Raw genomic sequence first — 18,191 nt, forward strand, 5'->3', positions numbered from 1 at the left:
AAGGCTGCCCTACTTGCTTACTGTGTAGAGAATTACAAAATCATTAAGGGTGGGGCCAAACCAGCTGACTTACAGTACAAACCATTTCTCAAAATAACCACAACAGTGCAAGACTGATGTGTAATTTACGTCACTATGTGTTTTTATGAAATAGTTTGTGGCATTTTCATTTTTATCCCGGATGGAATCTTGTTCTCTCTCCCTTTTAATCAGGCATTTAATTTATTTTTATTATTAATATTTTCCCACTCCATGTCTTGGCGTGCCTCCAGTTTAACAGCTTTGATGATGGAGGAAATGCATACACATGCACACACACACACACACACACACACACACACACACACACACACAATAACTGATCTTCCTTCACCCGATTCTGTAACATCAGTTTAACTGAAAATGCCATTTCTCCTTTTGATGTATACTAACTTTGAGTGCTAAGTTTACTGCCTTTAGAGAGATTTAGAGATAGAGTGGAACACATTACCCATTTGCACAGAGCTATAACCACGAATTGATAAAGTTGATGTACAACTTTGGAATTTTAAATGCTTTTCAACCAATTCAAGCTATTTAGTCATATACACTGCTGAATTTTTCCTTTCACAAATGTCTTTCTGTATAATGTCCTGTAATTAGAACAGGAAATCATTGAGTAACTGCAAGATGATTAAGAGCACTTAGACTGAAAGGAAAATTACCTTCCGAGAAATTATATTCTTTTTTTTTACATGTTACAATGTTCATAATGATAGTAACAGCTGTAGCTAGTCTTATCTGTAGAATGTTCATGCTTAGGTTTTGTGAAATTATAAAAATCATTTTCAGTAATAATCAAAGATGAATGGACAGAAAATAGGAAATGCCTAATTATGACAAACATTCGATGTCACAACAGAGCAACAATTAAATGGAAACTTCAATATAATTGTTAATAGCACTAAGAGCTGGAATAATGCCAGGTAGATAAAGTTGATGCTTTGCCTTTGGTTGGTTGCTAGGAGCTCAACCAAAAGTCTAAAGCTTTGAGGAAGGAATGTCTACTGTAATAAAGTAACAGAAAGAAGCATAAATCATGGCGAGAGCCTCTCCTATTGACATTATTTTACTTAAATTGTTTCAAAACTAGACATCAAGTTTTATAACAGAAGCAGAAATCATATTTGCTTGGGAGAGGAAGAGAAAGCAAAATGCATTCTATCTGAAATTATGAGGGGTACTGTTTCAAACTCAGCTTTCATACATATTTGGAAACTTTAAAGTGAAAATCTTTAAATGTTTGTTTCTATTGCCATTCACATGCATATGCCCTAATACGATTGAGTGAACTAAAAGGCTGAAATACTTGGCAGATTTTTCAGTTGAGGTAATTAGGTGCAGGAAGAAACATGCATATTTTTTTTCCACCAGGCTTTGTAAAAATCCTGGTGCGTAGGGTTTTTTTTTTTTAAAGATTTTTCTTTTAAGCTTACTGATGTTAGAAGTAGATTACAGTGGTTTTCAGTAAGCATAATAGTGTGATGTTTCGGAAACAAGCCTCTCTTCCTCCCCTCCAACCCCCAGAATCAAAAAGAAAGTTACATTTCTAAATTGTAGAAGAGATAAAAGGAAAATTCTCCTCCAGAATTTATGTTTTCAGTCTTCAGTGCATTTGGCCATCATTAACTATTTAAAAAAATAAATAGCATTATGGATATTTGAAAGTCAATGCTCCATTAATTCATTGTGTTTGCTATTTCATGCATCTCTTTTTGTACAAAGACAACTTGAGCAATGTGCTATTCAGAATGAATGCCTGCTCTTACCCTCTCCCCCCCTTCTCCCACCCCAGCACCACTGAGGATTAAAGCCATGGTATACAGTTACTGTTTGACAAGCTGGGTGGAGCCTCACATTATAATTACAGTTTCTCTGTGGAATTCTGTTTTGGACCTGGAAAATATATAAATAAGTGAAAAAATTGACATTGAGGGAGGTTAACAAAACGTGTAATTATGATATAAGCACAGGATTAGAGTCATTTTGGTTGAGTATTACAAGTAGTGTACTTTAGGTATTAACTTTTAATAGGCAAAGTTCTTTTTATTGAGTTTGAAATGAAGCTTAATAATTTGGGGTCTCTTATTCCTATTGAATATTTCATTTTCAAGCAAGCATGTTCATAGCTTTCCTTTGAGTGGGGGTATAGAGTAGGAAAAGGGAATTGAGGAATGGAATAACATTTTTTAATACAGCATCATAATTGTGGTTTAGAATTCCAGTCTTGGGTACTAGCAATTTATTGCTAACCATGTTCTGTTGATAGAAATCAAGCAAAGTATATATAACTTGACCAACTCCAGCCAATGAGAGTGTGTTAGAGTACTCCTCAGGGCAGGACTTCGATTTCTTTTCCTGTGTGGGTGTGGTTGAAAGAAAAATCTTTGTTCCAGGAACTCTTTGTTTGTCTTTTGCTAAACAAATATGCAATTTATCCATTCTTTACTCCTTCTTAGATTTATCTGCTAGGCCTCTTATGAATTAGACAGGGGGGAAATGTCTGACAGAATATTTATAGGCAACCCTGGTTTCAGGGGTAACTTTGAGAAGGAGTATTTGGTTATAGATATGTAATATACAAGAAAGAGAAGAGTAGCTTGTGAATGTAAATGTTATTTTTAAGGCTGTTTGATTTTATTTGTGTCTATGACAAAATAAAGAGTCATTAATTGAACAATGTAGTATTTTTGTAGCTGAATAGGAGAAAATTAAGTAATAGAGAAGCTTGGTAAATGTATATATAGGATCATAGAATTTTAGTTTGGGTAGCAGGGTGGGAACTCTCCCAAAAATCATAGTTTGATGATCTGTGATACAAACCTATGGTATTAAACTGATCAAATTTGGTCTTAAAGGAGTAAAAAAGTCTGTATAATAAAATAAATATATCTGGCTCAACTATAAAGAAGAGACTCAGAATATTTTACTCAGTAGAACTGTGACCCATGACGTGGCTTTTCTAGGCCTTAACTTTCTTCTGAGGACATCTAGTATTCTTTAACCTCTATGAGTCTAGTAGATCTCATGGGCTTTCTCTAGTTTTGTAAATATAAGAGACAGTTCCCCTGGGTCTGCCTAATTATAAGGTTGGAAATTTGCCTTTGCTCAAATAATGTTAAAATCCTCGTTGAAATGGGTGGTTCTGGTTGATCATAAGCAACAGAGTTATCATCATTTTTGGTTTTACATCACCAAGCATGGACACATTAGACAAGAGCCCAACTGACCCTGGAGTCTTTTTGTGTGTTAAGTCTGAGGTTTAGCAGTATAAAACTTATAAAACGTATTGTTGGTATTATTTCCTATCTTATTTCCTACTTATCCTGAATAGAAAGTCAACATACATGTTATGTTAAACTTTTACAATAATAATTTCAATAGTCTCACATAATAAGGAAACAAGTACAGTAGAACAATGCTTGTTTCTAACTGACTGAGTCCCACAGAAGTCTCATATTTTGTTTGACCCAAAGGCATTATTGGCATTTCTGGTGGCTCATACCTGAAATTCTAGCTATACAAGAGGCTGAGATATGAGGATCATGGTTCAAAGCCAGTCAAAGAGTCTATAAGACTCTTACCTCCAATTAACCACCAGAAAACTGGAAGTGGCACTGTGGCTCAAAGTAGTTTAGCAGAAGCGCTCAGGGAGACAGCGCCCACACCCAGTGTTCAAACCCCATGACCTACCAAAACTTTTTTTAAAAGGCATTATTGTCAACTTTAATTTGGCAGATTCATTCAACATTACTACTATGATAACAACAATGACATTTTGATACACTGAAAAGTTCAACAGACTTAAAAGATAGGGGGGCCGGGAGTTTGGCCTAGTGGTAAGGTGCCTGCCTAGCATGCACGAAGACCCAGGTTCGATTCCTCGGTACCACATACATAGAAAAAGGCTGGAAGTGGTGCTGTGGCTCAAGTGGCAGAGTGCTAGCCTTGAGAAAGTCCAAGGACAGTGCTCAGGCCCTGAGCTCAAGCCCAGGTCTGGCAAAAAAAAAAAAAAAAGATAGGGTTATCATCTCACTCTATCACTTTCTTGCTCTCAATAATACTTAGCTGTCTCAATTCTCAGTTTTCCCATCTAATAATATAAACTGAAGAATATTAATAAGTATTAAGAGAGTTGTGAGGAACAAAAGATCATTACGTGAAAATTCTTTGTATATTTTAATGTTTTGGTACCTGTTATGGAAATTATATTAAAAGTCAATTTGCTTCTTAATCATAGAGGTAGCCCTTCAGTCTCTCATAGGCTTAGTTGTGAGGAGATTTTCAAAAATTTTCATTGGTTTTTGTTTCTGATTTTGTGTTTGATATCTTGTGCGATATCTGAAATAATCCTGAAAATATTTATTACATAGGACTAAGTTCTATATTTATTATATAGGGCTAAATTCCCATATTTTAACCCTATATTTGTTATATAGGACTAAGTTCTCATGTTTATTTTAGTCCTACATTTTTGTTCTAGATACTAGAGGGATAGAAAAGAAATAAGAATAAAAACACACTTCTGATAACTGTGTATATGTAACAATTATATCTAAGATCTATGTATACATCTATAAACTATATATACATTTGTATATTTATAACTATCATATATCATATAGTGCATAAAATTCATATATAATATGTTATATATGACATACATATATATTATATAATATAAATTTATGTTTATGAGTGGTACAAAGTAACTTTTAATATTATAGGTATTAAAATGCAAGCTAAAGTTATTGTAAACTATGGACAAAGCTAAACCAAGACATAGAATTACAGGTTTCTAAGATGAGTGTTCATGAACTAGTTGGGATGCTTATTAAAGCGTAAATTGTTGGGCTGTGCTTTAGAGATTCTGAATCAGGCATCCTTGAAGGCACCCAGAATCTACAAGCATCCTATGTGATTCTGATGTAGACAGTTGCAAAATGACAGACACATTGTCTTAAGGAATGAATGGATAGAGATAGAGTTGAATGTAGGGGAAACATGCTTCTTTTTCTTCCTACCGAAAGGGAGGTTCATGATTTGGCTGGTGTTTTAGAAACTAAATAAGGGGAAGGGGAGTAAATGTTGTGAGCTAAATTGAGGTGAACAGAGAAAAAAAGAAAGCAGATTTAACCCTGAAGATTACCATAGGATAGACTCCAGATGAGTAGGAAGAGGTTAGAGTCCATATGCTCATGAAAAAAAAAGTGATCAGAGACAAACAGAATGAAAGGATAAGAAGGAGGTGAAGAGAGCCCAGGAGTCTAGTGGTAGCTTCTGCCAAGACACCAACGAGCTCTTTCATTACCAATCAACCTGAAGAGCGTCACTTCCATTATTTTATCTCAAGAACACTTAGAGCAACTATTGCCACCTCCCACTTCAAAGGAAGCTAATGGGACTACCAAAGTAAAATTTGTGGAATCGTCAGGTAATTCCATTAGTGTTTAGATGCTGGCATGCTGAAACTAGTATGTTTTGGAATTTCATGATTATACACCGTGCCTTGCACAATATCCTATGGGGTATAATGACACACTGAGGAGTACTTCTTAAAGTATCATTCAGATACTGTAGAGCTTTGGCAATATTTGGTGAACATTTCCATGAAAACTTTCTCAGCTTTTAATTATAACAAGCACAGATTTGGATCCACAGTTGAAACTTAGCGTCTTGATCTGCTTTAAGATTGTCATGAGGATCAACGTTGGAACATATGTCAGCATCTCAAAGCAAGTTTTTATTTGAGGACTTGCCTTTCATGTAAACATACTTCCTTATCATTAAATGTGCCAGCTGATGAAGTGACTGCCCACAAACCAGGCAGGAGTCTAGGCAATGAAAGCCATTAAAGGATGTCATCTTACAAGCAGCTAAACATCTCCATTCACGGAGAAGCCTCCAGCCTGTACAATTAAGTGAACATAATTAGGAATGCATCCGAGTATTGGCCTCCTGTCTGCAAAGGTCACTTAGCCACCTTCCACTGGTGCTGCTTGTATTCCATCTCTGTTTTGTGCTTACTCATTTGTCTCCCACTGGTTACCAGATGGCCATGATAATGTCGCACTCCTTAACAACTGACTTGTGCGATTCCCTGCAGCATGGGAAAGGCTCACAATATTGAGCGTTTTTACCCTTGGATAAGCAAGTGACAAGTCTAGGAGTTGTTCATGGTGTGGTTATGGACAGTGATGGGAAAATGGGGCATGGAACCTAAATTTGGTGTGATGTTACAAAGGTGACAGGTGGCCTAAGGGAACGTTTACCATTTCTCAAACTAAAGATGAAGGGAGATTTGTCCATGCTTCATCTGGCTTTAGCAAATCAGTAGAAACTTTAGAGGGGGTATAAACATGTAGCATGATCAGGACAAGAAGAAGATTCACTGGTGGTGCTGACATTCTCCTGAGTTAAGTTGGTTCTGATGGAAATCTCTCATAAGAATGTTTGGGGAACTCTCTCAGCATGCGCCTCTGAGGTATGCCAAGTTACCAGATGAATCTGAGGAATATTAATAGATAAGAGGTAGGGGTGTGAGGAGCGTACAGGGGTACATGGATAAATCAGGTTGGGTTAGATCCTACTGCAAAAATTACCCCCATCTCCTAGTCATTAAAAGTACAAAGATTTTTTTAATGTATGTGATACCTCTACTTTTGATCAACCAGGGACCCTGTTCTACGTTATGTTTACTCTAGTTCCAGATTGGCAAAATAGTTGCTATCAGAGCATTACAGATGGCCAGAACAAATAACAAGAAACTGTAGTTGGAGGCACACTGGCTCTTTAAAGCAGCCATTGCTTCTGTCAGATTTCATTGGTCCAAACAAGTCACAGGGCCTCTGGACTCCCAATAGAATAGAAACATCACTTTCTCCAACTCCCATAAAGAGAACAGGAAATATTTGCTGAACAGCACTAATGACCCCCGCCCCGAGTAGCTAACAATGCTATTTGGACCCACAGAAGCCTCTCCAAAGGAAGATGACCATTTGGGGTTTCCAAGTTCTTAAAAAATTCTAAAAATCTTAGTCCAATAAACTGTGTGTATGTGAAGAAACTCCATAGATTTCCTCTTTTCCCTGTCATGATGACTTCAATGCTTAAAAAATGTCACATTCTCTCAAAATAGTGATTTGGGGAGGGGGTTGTTCTCACTGGAGACACAGCATTGCTTAATATGTCAGCAGGGTCATCCTACTCTTCTTTTTTCCACAAACAAGTCAAGCTGGGCTGATAGCTGTGAGGGAAGCTGAGAGCCTGGGGTGTAGGACTTGTGAAACAGGACAGGGAGAAGGCTTGGTGTTGACAGATTGGGTTAAAGGCAAACTGATCAGGCTTTACTAAAGAAATGATTATTGAAATAAGCCACTTCCAAGCCAGATACTCTAGCTATCTTAGGAAGTTGAGATCTTAGAATCTGGGCTCAAAGCCAGCCTGGGCAGACAAATCTGAGTGGTCCTTATCTCCCATTAACTGACACCAAAAAAGCCAGAAGAGGAGGTGATGGATCATGTGGTAGAGAAGTAGCCTTGAGCTATGATGAGCCTTGAGCTCGTGATGAGGCCCTGAGTTCAAGCTCCGGGACTGGCACAAGACAGACAGACAAGGAAGGAAGAAAGGAAGGGAGGGAGGGAGGATCAATATATGATATTTCCACTGACATTGTCTTTGTTGGAGAGAAGACGGTAATGAAAGTGTTTTCTCATTTTTCTAGGGGAAGACGAGGAAGAAACTAACGTGATCGTTCTCAGCTACCCTCAGTACTGCCGGTACCGTTCTATGCTGAAGCGCATCCAAGATAAGCCATCTTCCATTTTAACAGACCAGTTCGCCTTGGCTCTGGGTGGTATTGCAGTGGTCAGCAGGAACCCCCAGATCCTGTACTGTCGGGACACCTTTGAGCACCCCACTCTAATAGAAAATGAGAGCATATGCGATGAATTTGGTAAGTCTTTTTCCCTAGGTGAAACCTGTGCATCTGAACAGTTGTTTCTCAGTTCTTGTGAAGAGCAGTGGTGGAGAACCAGGCTCATTTTCACAACCCTATGAGCTACCCTGTCCCTCCCATTATAAGAAGCCATTGCCTTCTTGGCAGCCTCCATTTACCCTGGGTCAAAGATAATGGTGTAATATCTGTTGTTCAATATAGTCTGAAGTCATTTGGTCAATCCTGAAATTGGGCAGGAAGCATTCATGTTATTTCTTAAAGAGCTTAGGCCATACAAATGATGATTTAAAAAGTAGCTGCTCACTCTGCTTTATAAGGTGCTGTAAAAATGTTCAAATTATAGTCACTTTTGTATCACAATGTGGATAAATGGATGGCTGGATGGTGGATGATGGCTGGCTGGCTGGCTGGCTGGATGAATACAAGATAAGACTTTTTTCATATATATATATGTATGTGTGTATATATATGCATATATATACATGTTCACAAACACACACTTACAATCAAACTTACACAATGCCCACAAAACATAGATGTGTGCATCACATATCTTTATCTGCATCTCTGTCCAGATGACTTGTCATGTGCCACTGTACACCCAAGGCCTGGGGCAGAAAAGATACCACATCTCAGTTTGGGAAACCTTGAGTGGTTGCAGTAACTGATGAGGAGCAAGTCCAGACAGCTGTTCTCTGACATCTTCATTTCTCATCCCTTTGTTAACAACCTTAGATTCTACCAGAGGTGTTCTCCACAGTAAGAATTCCTCCACTGATAGGCGTGTGTGTGTGTGTATGTGTGTGTGTGTGTGTGTGTGTGTGATGGATCCTTGCAGAATCACTCATAGACCTGGGCATTGATAGAGGTAGAACACCCAGCATAGATTACTGCTGAGCTAGAACATTTCCCTGATGCTATTGACTTCTGTTTCCTCAGCAATCCATAGTATAATGATGGTTCAAACTGCAGTTATTCTGCTCAGTTGTTATAGACCTCAATGTGGTTCAGAGTGTATGGTTGCCTCTCTAATTTCATTGGTCATGCCACAAGTCACCCAGTTGGAGGTACTTTGTAAGTAGGTGTGTTTGTAGAGGAGGAGGCAGAATAAAGTGGGTGAGGTGGAATGATCTAGAAGCGGAAAAAGTAGGAAAAACAGTACGCTTTAAACTCATCATAGTCCAAACTTTTTTTCATTTCTTTTTAAAATTTTAAATTTTTTTTAATTTTCCGGGTAATGAATAGAGGGGTTACAGTTACATTTGTCATATAGTAGGTGCATTACTTCTTACATATTGATACCCCTTCTCATATTTTTCCCCATTTCCTTCCCCCACTCCCTCCTAATCATCTTGTTTCTCCCCTTCCCTTTCCTATTTCAAATAAATAAATGGATATACAATATACCAGGTAACAAAGTCAGGTACAGTAACAATATGAGATTAAGCAAAGGGCCAAAAAGAGAAGAGAAATAACATAGTACATTAAGAACAACAATCACACAAGAGAAAGCTCTTGTTTCTAGAGCCTAGAGATCCTTTCATTTAGTCTCATCCTACATGACCTTATGAACCTAGGTTTTGAGCTATTGTAATTCTCTACTAGGAGAGTCCTAGATGTGTACTAATTATTACCAGTGGGGGAAACCATCTATGTTCCTTTGGGTCTGGCTTAGTTAACGATTTTTTTCAAGTCTTCCCATTTCTTTAAGAATGGGGCGATGTCATTTTTTCTGACAGCAGCATAGAATTCCATTGTGTGCAAGTACCACTGCTTCTTGATCCAATCATCTACTGAGGGCATCTGGGTTGGTTCCATATCTTTGCTATAGTAAATTGCTGCAATGAACATTGTTGTGCTAGTGGTTTTAGGGTGTCCTTGTTTCTGGACATTTGGGTAAATGCCAAGGAGTGGAATTGCTGGGTCATGGGGGTCTATGTTTAGTCTTTTGAGGAATCTCGGTAATACTTTCCATAGTGGTTGAATGTGTTTATACTCCCACCAACAGTGTAGTTGTGATCTCTCCTGGCCACATCCTTGCCAGCATCGATTGTTATTAGACTTCTTGATAATGGCCATTCTAACTGGAGTGAGATGGAATCTCCAAGTTATTTTGATTTGCATTTCTTTTATGGCCAGAGATGTCAGACAGTTTTATTCTTTCTGAAGTATTTCAAGATCCAGTTAATCTCATGATTCACAGATTGTGAAAGTAGTAATTTTTTCCTAAGATTTTATTTGGAGGTCTTCTCTTGGTAAAATAGCAACTAATAAAACAGATGCATCAACTGAAAACATGAATATTACTAAAATCTTTGCTCTATTGATTTTTATTGAGGCATTACTTGTAAGTTTTCAGGATATCTATCCATATGTACATATATATAGCTAAATGAGGATGAATATTTAACAAATAAAATACAAGCAGTTTTACAAAACCACTTATATACAGGATTTTGAAATTTCACACAACTGTAGTTAGACATGTATACCAAGTAATTTACCCCAAACTGCTACATTCCATGCAAAGGCCATAACTTCTTTATGTAAATTGTTTTCTCAGATTTTTTTAACAACACTGACTTATCAAGTAACTTAATCTGTGAGAGGTTAATAATGTGTGTACAGTATGTTTTCCTTCTACAAAGTAATGTTTACTGTCATCTTTAAAACATTCACATAATCGTTTTATTTAAGTTGACAGATGTATCTACTACATGTTCAAATTCGCTCTCTTTTTAAGTCACGAGCTAAAAATGTCCCCCTTTTCAAGGTCTGAGAATTTTTCTTCTTTATCCCTTACTGCCAAATCCTGTGTCCTGTTTGTTTCTCAAGAGATCTCTAACTTCCTGTCAGGAATAAAGCTAAAAGAAGGCCCTCTCTCTCTCTCTCTCTCTCTCTCTCTCTCTCTCTCTCTCTCTCTCTCTCTCTCTCTCTCTCTGTATGTATGTATGTATGTATGTATGTATGTATGTATGTATGTGTCCTTTAAGAGTATTCATAATTAGATTTTCACAATATAATACAATGAAAAAAGTTTTAACCTTTTGGCTAATTTAAGAGTTATTAGTCATTGAGTTGCAAAGCTGTTACATCTAGAATTGGTAATAGAAAGACTTTTCAGTTCAACAGTAATCATAATGGCTGTTAAGAGTTACTAAATTAGTTTTAAATGTTCTCCCAAACACAAACATCTGACTTCTGAATACTTTCCTGAACTTTTTTCTGGTGTGGTTAATTTTAATACTGTCTTTCTTCTTGAGCCTCTTCAAATGTAAGCATTCATTGGGAATAAAGTCACCTTGAAAGAACTTCTAGAGGTAGCTTGATCATTTCTAAAGTTTTTTTTTTTAAGTTTGGTTTGTACTTGAAATAGTTTGTGCTTTTTGAAGTAGCTCACATAGCAATAAGGACTTCCTTCCACTCTGAGACCTTCCAGTGCTTTCTCCATCTCCCACTTTTAGTCCAGCAAGCAGCTAAAGTTCCAGAAAACACCATTTTCAACCTCCAACTGGTTGTATTTGGAAATGATATGGTTTAAAAGTATTTGTTAAAAAATGTGGCATTGAGTTTCTCCAACCAACTAACAGTTGGTGGAAGAACATAAATTTAATTAGTGACTAGCATTAAACAAATGTTCCTAATATTAAACACTGCCAGATGACTGAAACACTTCTGTCAGATTACAGGGAGTGCCAGGGGTTGACAGATGAATTTTCAACACAGTATATATTCTGTGCTGCACGTTTGGTGACTTCAGTAATTGGTCAAATGTAATTTAGGTAACAGTATGGCTAGGCTATAAAAATCAAATTTTATTGGCCATATCACCAGGTGGATGAATGGTAAAACTGATGGCAAAGACTTTATAGCATTTAGCAGCTACACCTTTGACACATGAAATTCATAAATTGTCATAAAATACCTCCAAGGTCCTTCTCAAAAGGACAGTGTCTGCTTGCCTAGGTTCGAATAATGTTTATTTTATTAACTCATATAATTTTTGCTTTCTTCTTTTAAATGTCATTATGGAGTGGGACTAGGAGGGAAGTATATAAAAGATAAATTAAAAATAGCCCATGATTGTTTTTGAGGATTTAAGGTTACATTTGGGGAGAAAGGATTAATGCACCTGAAAGGTTAAGTCATGTTACAGGGATGTCACTTAATTGAGTGTTTGGTGAGTGGCACAGAAAGCAGGTGACATAAAAGTAATTTAGCAATGTTTTGAGGTGATTAGAGATGGCAGTAAGAGTGAAAGGCTATGAAAATTTTCACAGGAAGGCAGAACTCAGACTGGGTTTGTTTATTTGTTTTAGAAGTTACAGGGGTTTGAACTTGCTAAGCACTTACTCTATGACTGAGCTTTGCCTCAGTTTTTTTCACACTGATTATCTTTTAGAGTCTCTCTCTCTCTCTCTCTCTGTCTCTCCCCCTTCAAGCATGTGTGCACTCATGTGTGTGCCCAGACACACACACACACACACACACACACACACACACACACACACACACACACACTCACACCCCTTCTGCCCCATATCTGGACCATAGTACCATAGCTAGAATATAGATACATATCCCTGTGGCCAGCTTTTTGTTTGTTTGTTTTAACATTTTCTAGACTGGTCTTGGCACCATGATCCTTCTGCACTCAGCTCACCCATGCCTAGAAATAAGGAAAATACCTTACCTCTCCCAATTATTGCTTGAAAAGCAATCTCACAAGCATTTTGCTCAAGCTGGTCTTGATTCTTCTTTTGATCTGAAACCAAGACTCAAAAGCAGTACTTGATTCCTTTTGCTCATTGGCTAGCCACATACCTCCAACTCCTGGTCTTTACTCTTAATCATCCTGATTTCAGCTTTCCGATTAGCTAGATTACAGGCGTGAGTGTGCCCATAGTGTGTGTGTGTGTGTGTGTGTGTGTGTGTGTGTGTGTGTGTGCACGCATGTGTGTGTGTGTACCAGCACTAGGGCGTATACTCAGAGCCTCTTGCTTGTTCATCTAGTACTCTACCCCATAAACCATACCTCCAGCCCTTTTGTGGTTAAAATTGAAGTCTCTCAGACTCAGCCTCTTGAGTAGCTAGTATTATAAGTGTGAACTGCTTGTGCCTAAATATAGAGATGAGGCTTTAGAAATCTATTGGGAAATTATAGATTGTTTTAAGCCCACATGTTAACTCTCAGCATTAGAACTGGCTGCATTCAGCCTGGTTCAATTGTTGATCTGTCTTGGGGGTATTATGCCTTTAGGCAACTTCCCTTAAAGGTTTGTAAGTGTTCTGATATCTTCTCCACCAGTAAGACATGAATATGAGTCAGTTGACCAGGCCCAACAAGGAACTAGGATTTTGAAAGTGGAGCTAGTTTTTTTCTCTTGATTAGGAATGATTTCCACATTTTCTTCTGGTAACATCTCTATGGCTTACTTGCATTCCCAGAATCCATCCCTGGGAGAGATCTTGCTCTGTGATACAAACTTACTTGGCTCCACAGACAGCTACCTCTGTCCCTGCTGTTTAAATGTTGTCCACTGAATAACAAGTTTAATTGAACAATAAAAGCAAGCCTTTTAAAATCTACAATGAGTCCCTGTAAATAAATTCTCCATTGAATTTTATGAAGCTGTTTAATGAAAAGTTTGATTAGAAACTATTAAAGAAAAATAGAATAGATGAAATTTCATCATTTAATCCAACATTACAGTGGTGTCATTTTCATTTTTTATTTACATTGAGATATTCAGAATAGAGTAAACATATCCTGGTTTTAATTAACCAACATCCTTACTTGGGAAAGGTTATTTTAGGCTTGAAGGGTTTTGATAGCACACCATCTGCTTTCTTCACTGTATTTTATTCAAGTCCCTTCCTTGCTTACAACACTGTGCGATGTCTAAACCTGTGACACAAGCATAAATTGAAGCATATTAATAACAGGTGATTGGAAAGCTGTGGCCCCACCATCCTGTCCTCTTTCTGCCATCTTGTTGCTTCATGGGTAACCTGCTGTTCCTTAGTACTCAGAAAATTGACTATTTTTAAGACTAAAGCATTGGGCTTCCCATGAAACATTAGGCAAACTCATTGTATTGAACATGTAATTAGGAAATGGGGTTATAATAACAATGAGGGGAAAGAGATATGAATGGCAAATATTCGTCTTCATAAAAAATAATCTTTCCTATCTGCATAATTCCTGCCTTCACTGTCCTAACAGAAGCCCCCAACACTTAACATTCTTTAAAAACCTACTACTTTGCTTTCACCTTTTTTCTAATGACTTCTTTTTAGTGAAATGCATACTGTCGTTCACATGTGTTATTGTTCCTGCTGTAGGGAAAGCACATACAGACAAATATTTTTGTCTGTTTTTGCTGTCCACCCCTTTGTAAATACATGGTGTTTAATATCTAACAGATAGATTTCACATTTTAGAAGTGTTGACAGCTAAATTCAAACAGAGACACATGAGGTACAGTAGATAAATGGATAACTTTAAGGTATTAGCTCTTACCAGAGAGCTATAAAGCCACCCAGTCTACACAAATGAGATGGAATCAGCTCTTAAAAGTAGGTGAAATGAAATGGTTTGAGGTATGGTTGACTTTGAATGAAACAATCCGTTTATTTTGGTCTGAGTTTTAGATTTGCAAAGAGGAGACTTAAAAAGTTGAAGTCATACTTATTTGCTTTTTGATCAGGGAATGGGATAGGTGAGAGATGGGCTGGGATCATTCATATGCAATGCAGAGATGACCTGGACTGTCATCTTCTTTAGCCCAGACAGAGCCATTAAAAGCTGTAATCTTCAGGGAGAAGGACATGGCTGTGTCAGTATGAAGACATATTCTGTTGTGAGGCTGGGTATGTAAAGAACTCATAGTCAAATAGGCCTCGTTTAACTCAGGGTTCATAGCTGATTCTCCATATGTAAAAAGATCTTGAATTATTTACCCTGTCTGTGAAACCAACTAGCCAGGCTCAGAATAATTCTCTATTCCACTGATATATGTGTGTATATGAATATATATATATTCACATATATATTCACATATAGTAATAATATTATATTTATGTATTATATATATCAAGATATTCTCTGTTGGTCATCTTTATTTTATTGCGTATAAGTATATACATATATATGTATAAAATCTTGATAAATGAAGGTTCTCTCCTTTTACTGGAGTCTTAGAAAACTTGTATTCATAGGAAATGATAATCTTTGGGTACTAAAGAAACTTGGTCCCCAAAGGCTTCTGGGGCCTTACTGGAAGATAAAAGTTGTCTATTTTTTTATGGTAGATTTTAAAGAAGCTTTTCAGACTTTGCATTGAACTTTCTCTTTCCATTTTTCCTGTTGGCTGAAATAATGGCATTATAGACAAAAGGGAGATAGTGGGGAAGCAAAAGGAAAGACCAGACCAGAAATTCAAAGAACAAGAACTTGAATTTGTATAAAAGAAAACAAAAGATGTATAAAATTATGTTGAATCATCGTGGGTGAGCCGGACTCTGCCTTATCTTCTATAAACCTCACAGTTTGCTAGCAATGAAAGGGGAAGCAGTTATTTTGTGGAGGATCATGGGAATTTTTCTTTGCCAAAATAGGTTTCATAGTCACAGTGGATTTCCATTATCAAATGGCTTTCTTCCTGGCTCCTGTCTATAATCTAGGCTTTTACAGGCTAGGTGTGGTACCTGCCAATCTCCAAAAATGATAGCGAGGCACACTTCTTTTCCCCCATTAATTGAAAGTGAGTGGGAAAGTACTTGGGCTTTGTGTAATTCACCATGTGGGAGTAGGGGATATCACCTTCAGAGATCTCCTGGCTCATCTTAAATGTATTCTATAATATCTAGAGAGCTATCTCAGCCAGTCACTCTTGGTAGCACTTCTTTGTCACATGTGCCACCAAAAACAGGGATAAAGAGAACGTTAAGGTCATGATACAAAATAGTGAGCCACAAACCAAATGAATCTGTGGGTAGAGGAGTATCAGATGTACTCCATCATACACGTGATAACTAACAAACATATGGGTTTGATTATCCAGGACAGTAAGACAAAAGGAGGGCTTTGACAAGCCAAAGCTGCGAGGACAGAGGACATGGAAGCTTGGAGACCATCTCTCTTGGGAAGGAATACAAATAATTTTTATGTTGCTATTCTAATTTATAGAGTCATGAAATATGGAATGGATAAGATTAGGGGACTTTTCTATTTTGAGAACTTGAAAGGAAATTTTCAGATAACTCTGGACTCCCTTTTCTTTGTAATGGAGTGGACTCAATGGGTTATGAAACAGTATTTGGACTCATGGGTACAGTAAACTCTTGTTCACCTCAAATAAAGGATTTCTGTGTATACTAGCTAATATTTACCCAGCATCTTATCTAGAAAAGCAAGAAAGTTATATCCTAATACAATAACAAGATCAACATATTCTTCTTTAGAGTGAAACAGAATTTTTCTTATCAATTAAACAATACATGTATACAGTATAACAAAGAACCAGATCATGAAAAAATCAGAAGCAAATGTAGTAGTTGGGGGTAAAAGGGGTTGGAATGAAGTTCATAATAAGTGAATGTTGGCTCTGTCTAAAAATCTTCACACATGGAAATGTTCTGATTCCCTTCATTCTGTCTGACCAGTGAATCTAGATTGATTTAACTTCCTTTGACTATAGATGAGACAAGCCTAGTGCCTGACACACAGTATGTCCTTATCAATGTATTTGTTCACTTGTTCGTTCATTTAACTCTTACTACATATTTATTTTGGATCAAGTACTCTTCTGGTCCTTGTGTACCACTGTAATGAAGACAGAACATTTTCTGGTTCCTAAAGGACTTATGTTGTAGTATATAGACAGGAGGATGACAAAATGTAAGATAAACACATATCATACCTCAGAGAAGTAGACCTCACAAGATTATTGTGAAGATTAAGTGCATAGCTACTATTGAAGAGCTCGTTGCTAGCTGAATCTTCTACCTCTTACATTACCCCACACAGACCTACTCTTTGAGGGCATAGTTCTTCCTCATGAGCACACTTACAAGAGGCCTGGCACCATGACCCACAGCTGTTATCACACTGTCTCTCCTTGAGAGGCAGATATAAAAGGATTACAGTTTGGAGCCACTGTAAATAAAAGTTAGCAAGATCCTATTCCAAAACCAAGCTGAGTGATATATGCCTGTAACCCCAGCTACTCAGGAGGCAGAGGTAGGAGGATTCCACTCCAAAGCTGGCCAGAGTGAAAACGTAAGACCCTACCTGAAAAACAAACTAAAATAGCTACGGGCATTGGATCAAATGGTAAACTGCTTGCTAGTGTAGAGTGCTTGCTTAGCAAACACAAGGCTCCCTAGGACCCTCACTCTCCTCTCCCCCCAAAAAGAATGCTCCACAAAATCATTTCATACCTAGTCTAACCACTGGAGAAAATGGGGTATGATGTGGTACTAAAAGCCATCCAACATCTGTTCAGCCCCAAAATATTTGTTTCTCTGCATGAATTTTATTTCCTCAGGCATCATGAGTCTGGCTCTTTCTGATCAGTTAGACCTCAGCTGAAATGTCAACTCCTCAGAGAAATCTCTGACATCTCTCTTCCGCAAGTTACTCTACCTCATTACCCAGTATTTTCTCATACCTCGACATTATCTAAAAGAATCTTCTATAATTGTTTACTTACGTGTTTCTAGTCTGTCTCCATCATCCCCCTACCCTACTTCCTGCCTCCGCCCATTTACTCTGTAAGCTATTGATGATGTAGGCAGTGACTCTTCTGTTTTCATAGTTGTATGTCCAGGAATCAGGAAAGTATTTGGCTCATAGTAAATATGCAATAAATGTTGATTGAATGAATGAATGAATGAATGGGTATCTGTGCCTGTCAGTTTACGACTCTCACCTATGTTCTAGATAGGGACCTTGAAACACCGGAACAATACACAGACAGAAAGTGGTTAAAACCTAGATCTGAACTTGGCTTGCTTGCCTCAACCTCTGAGGACTTCACTTTCTTGTCTACCACTAGCTCAGACCCATGTGCTCAGAAAGAACATTCAGACTTGCTGACTTCAGGCCAATTGGAAACCGATCTCTAGCTTTCTAGATAAGGAAATACACAGAAGATAATCTTGGGCATAAGTGAACAGATAGGAATGTGTA

At 37.5% G+C, this 18,191-nt stretch overlaps 1 protein-coding gene across 1 annotated transcript in view; it reads left to right on the forward strand.

The window, feature by feature from the left end:
• Arid5b (AT-rich interaction domain 5B) overlaps window positions 1–18,191 on the forward strand; it is a 181,294-nt gene that overhangs the window by 79,163 nt on the left and 83,940 nt on the right. The window contains exon 4 of the mRNA XM_090346390.1: window positions 7,763–7,993. Within this exon, the coding sequence (XP_090202516.1) occupies window positions 7,763–7,993 (231 nt within the window). The remainder of the gene's footprint in view (window positions 1–7,762; window positions 7,994–18,191) is intronic.

Source organism: Megascapheus bottae, chromosome 15, assembly GCF_031878675.1.
Source record: "Megascapheus bottae isolate mThoBot1 chromosome 15, mThoBot2.hap1, whole genome shotgun sequence".
In the NCBI taxonomy this organism is placed as follows: domain Eukaryota; kingdom Metazoa; phylum Chordata; class Mammalia; order Rodentia; family Geomyidae; genus Megascapheus; species Megascapheus bottae.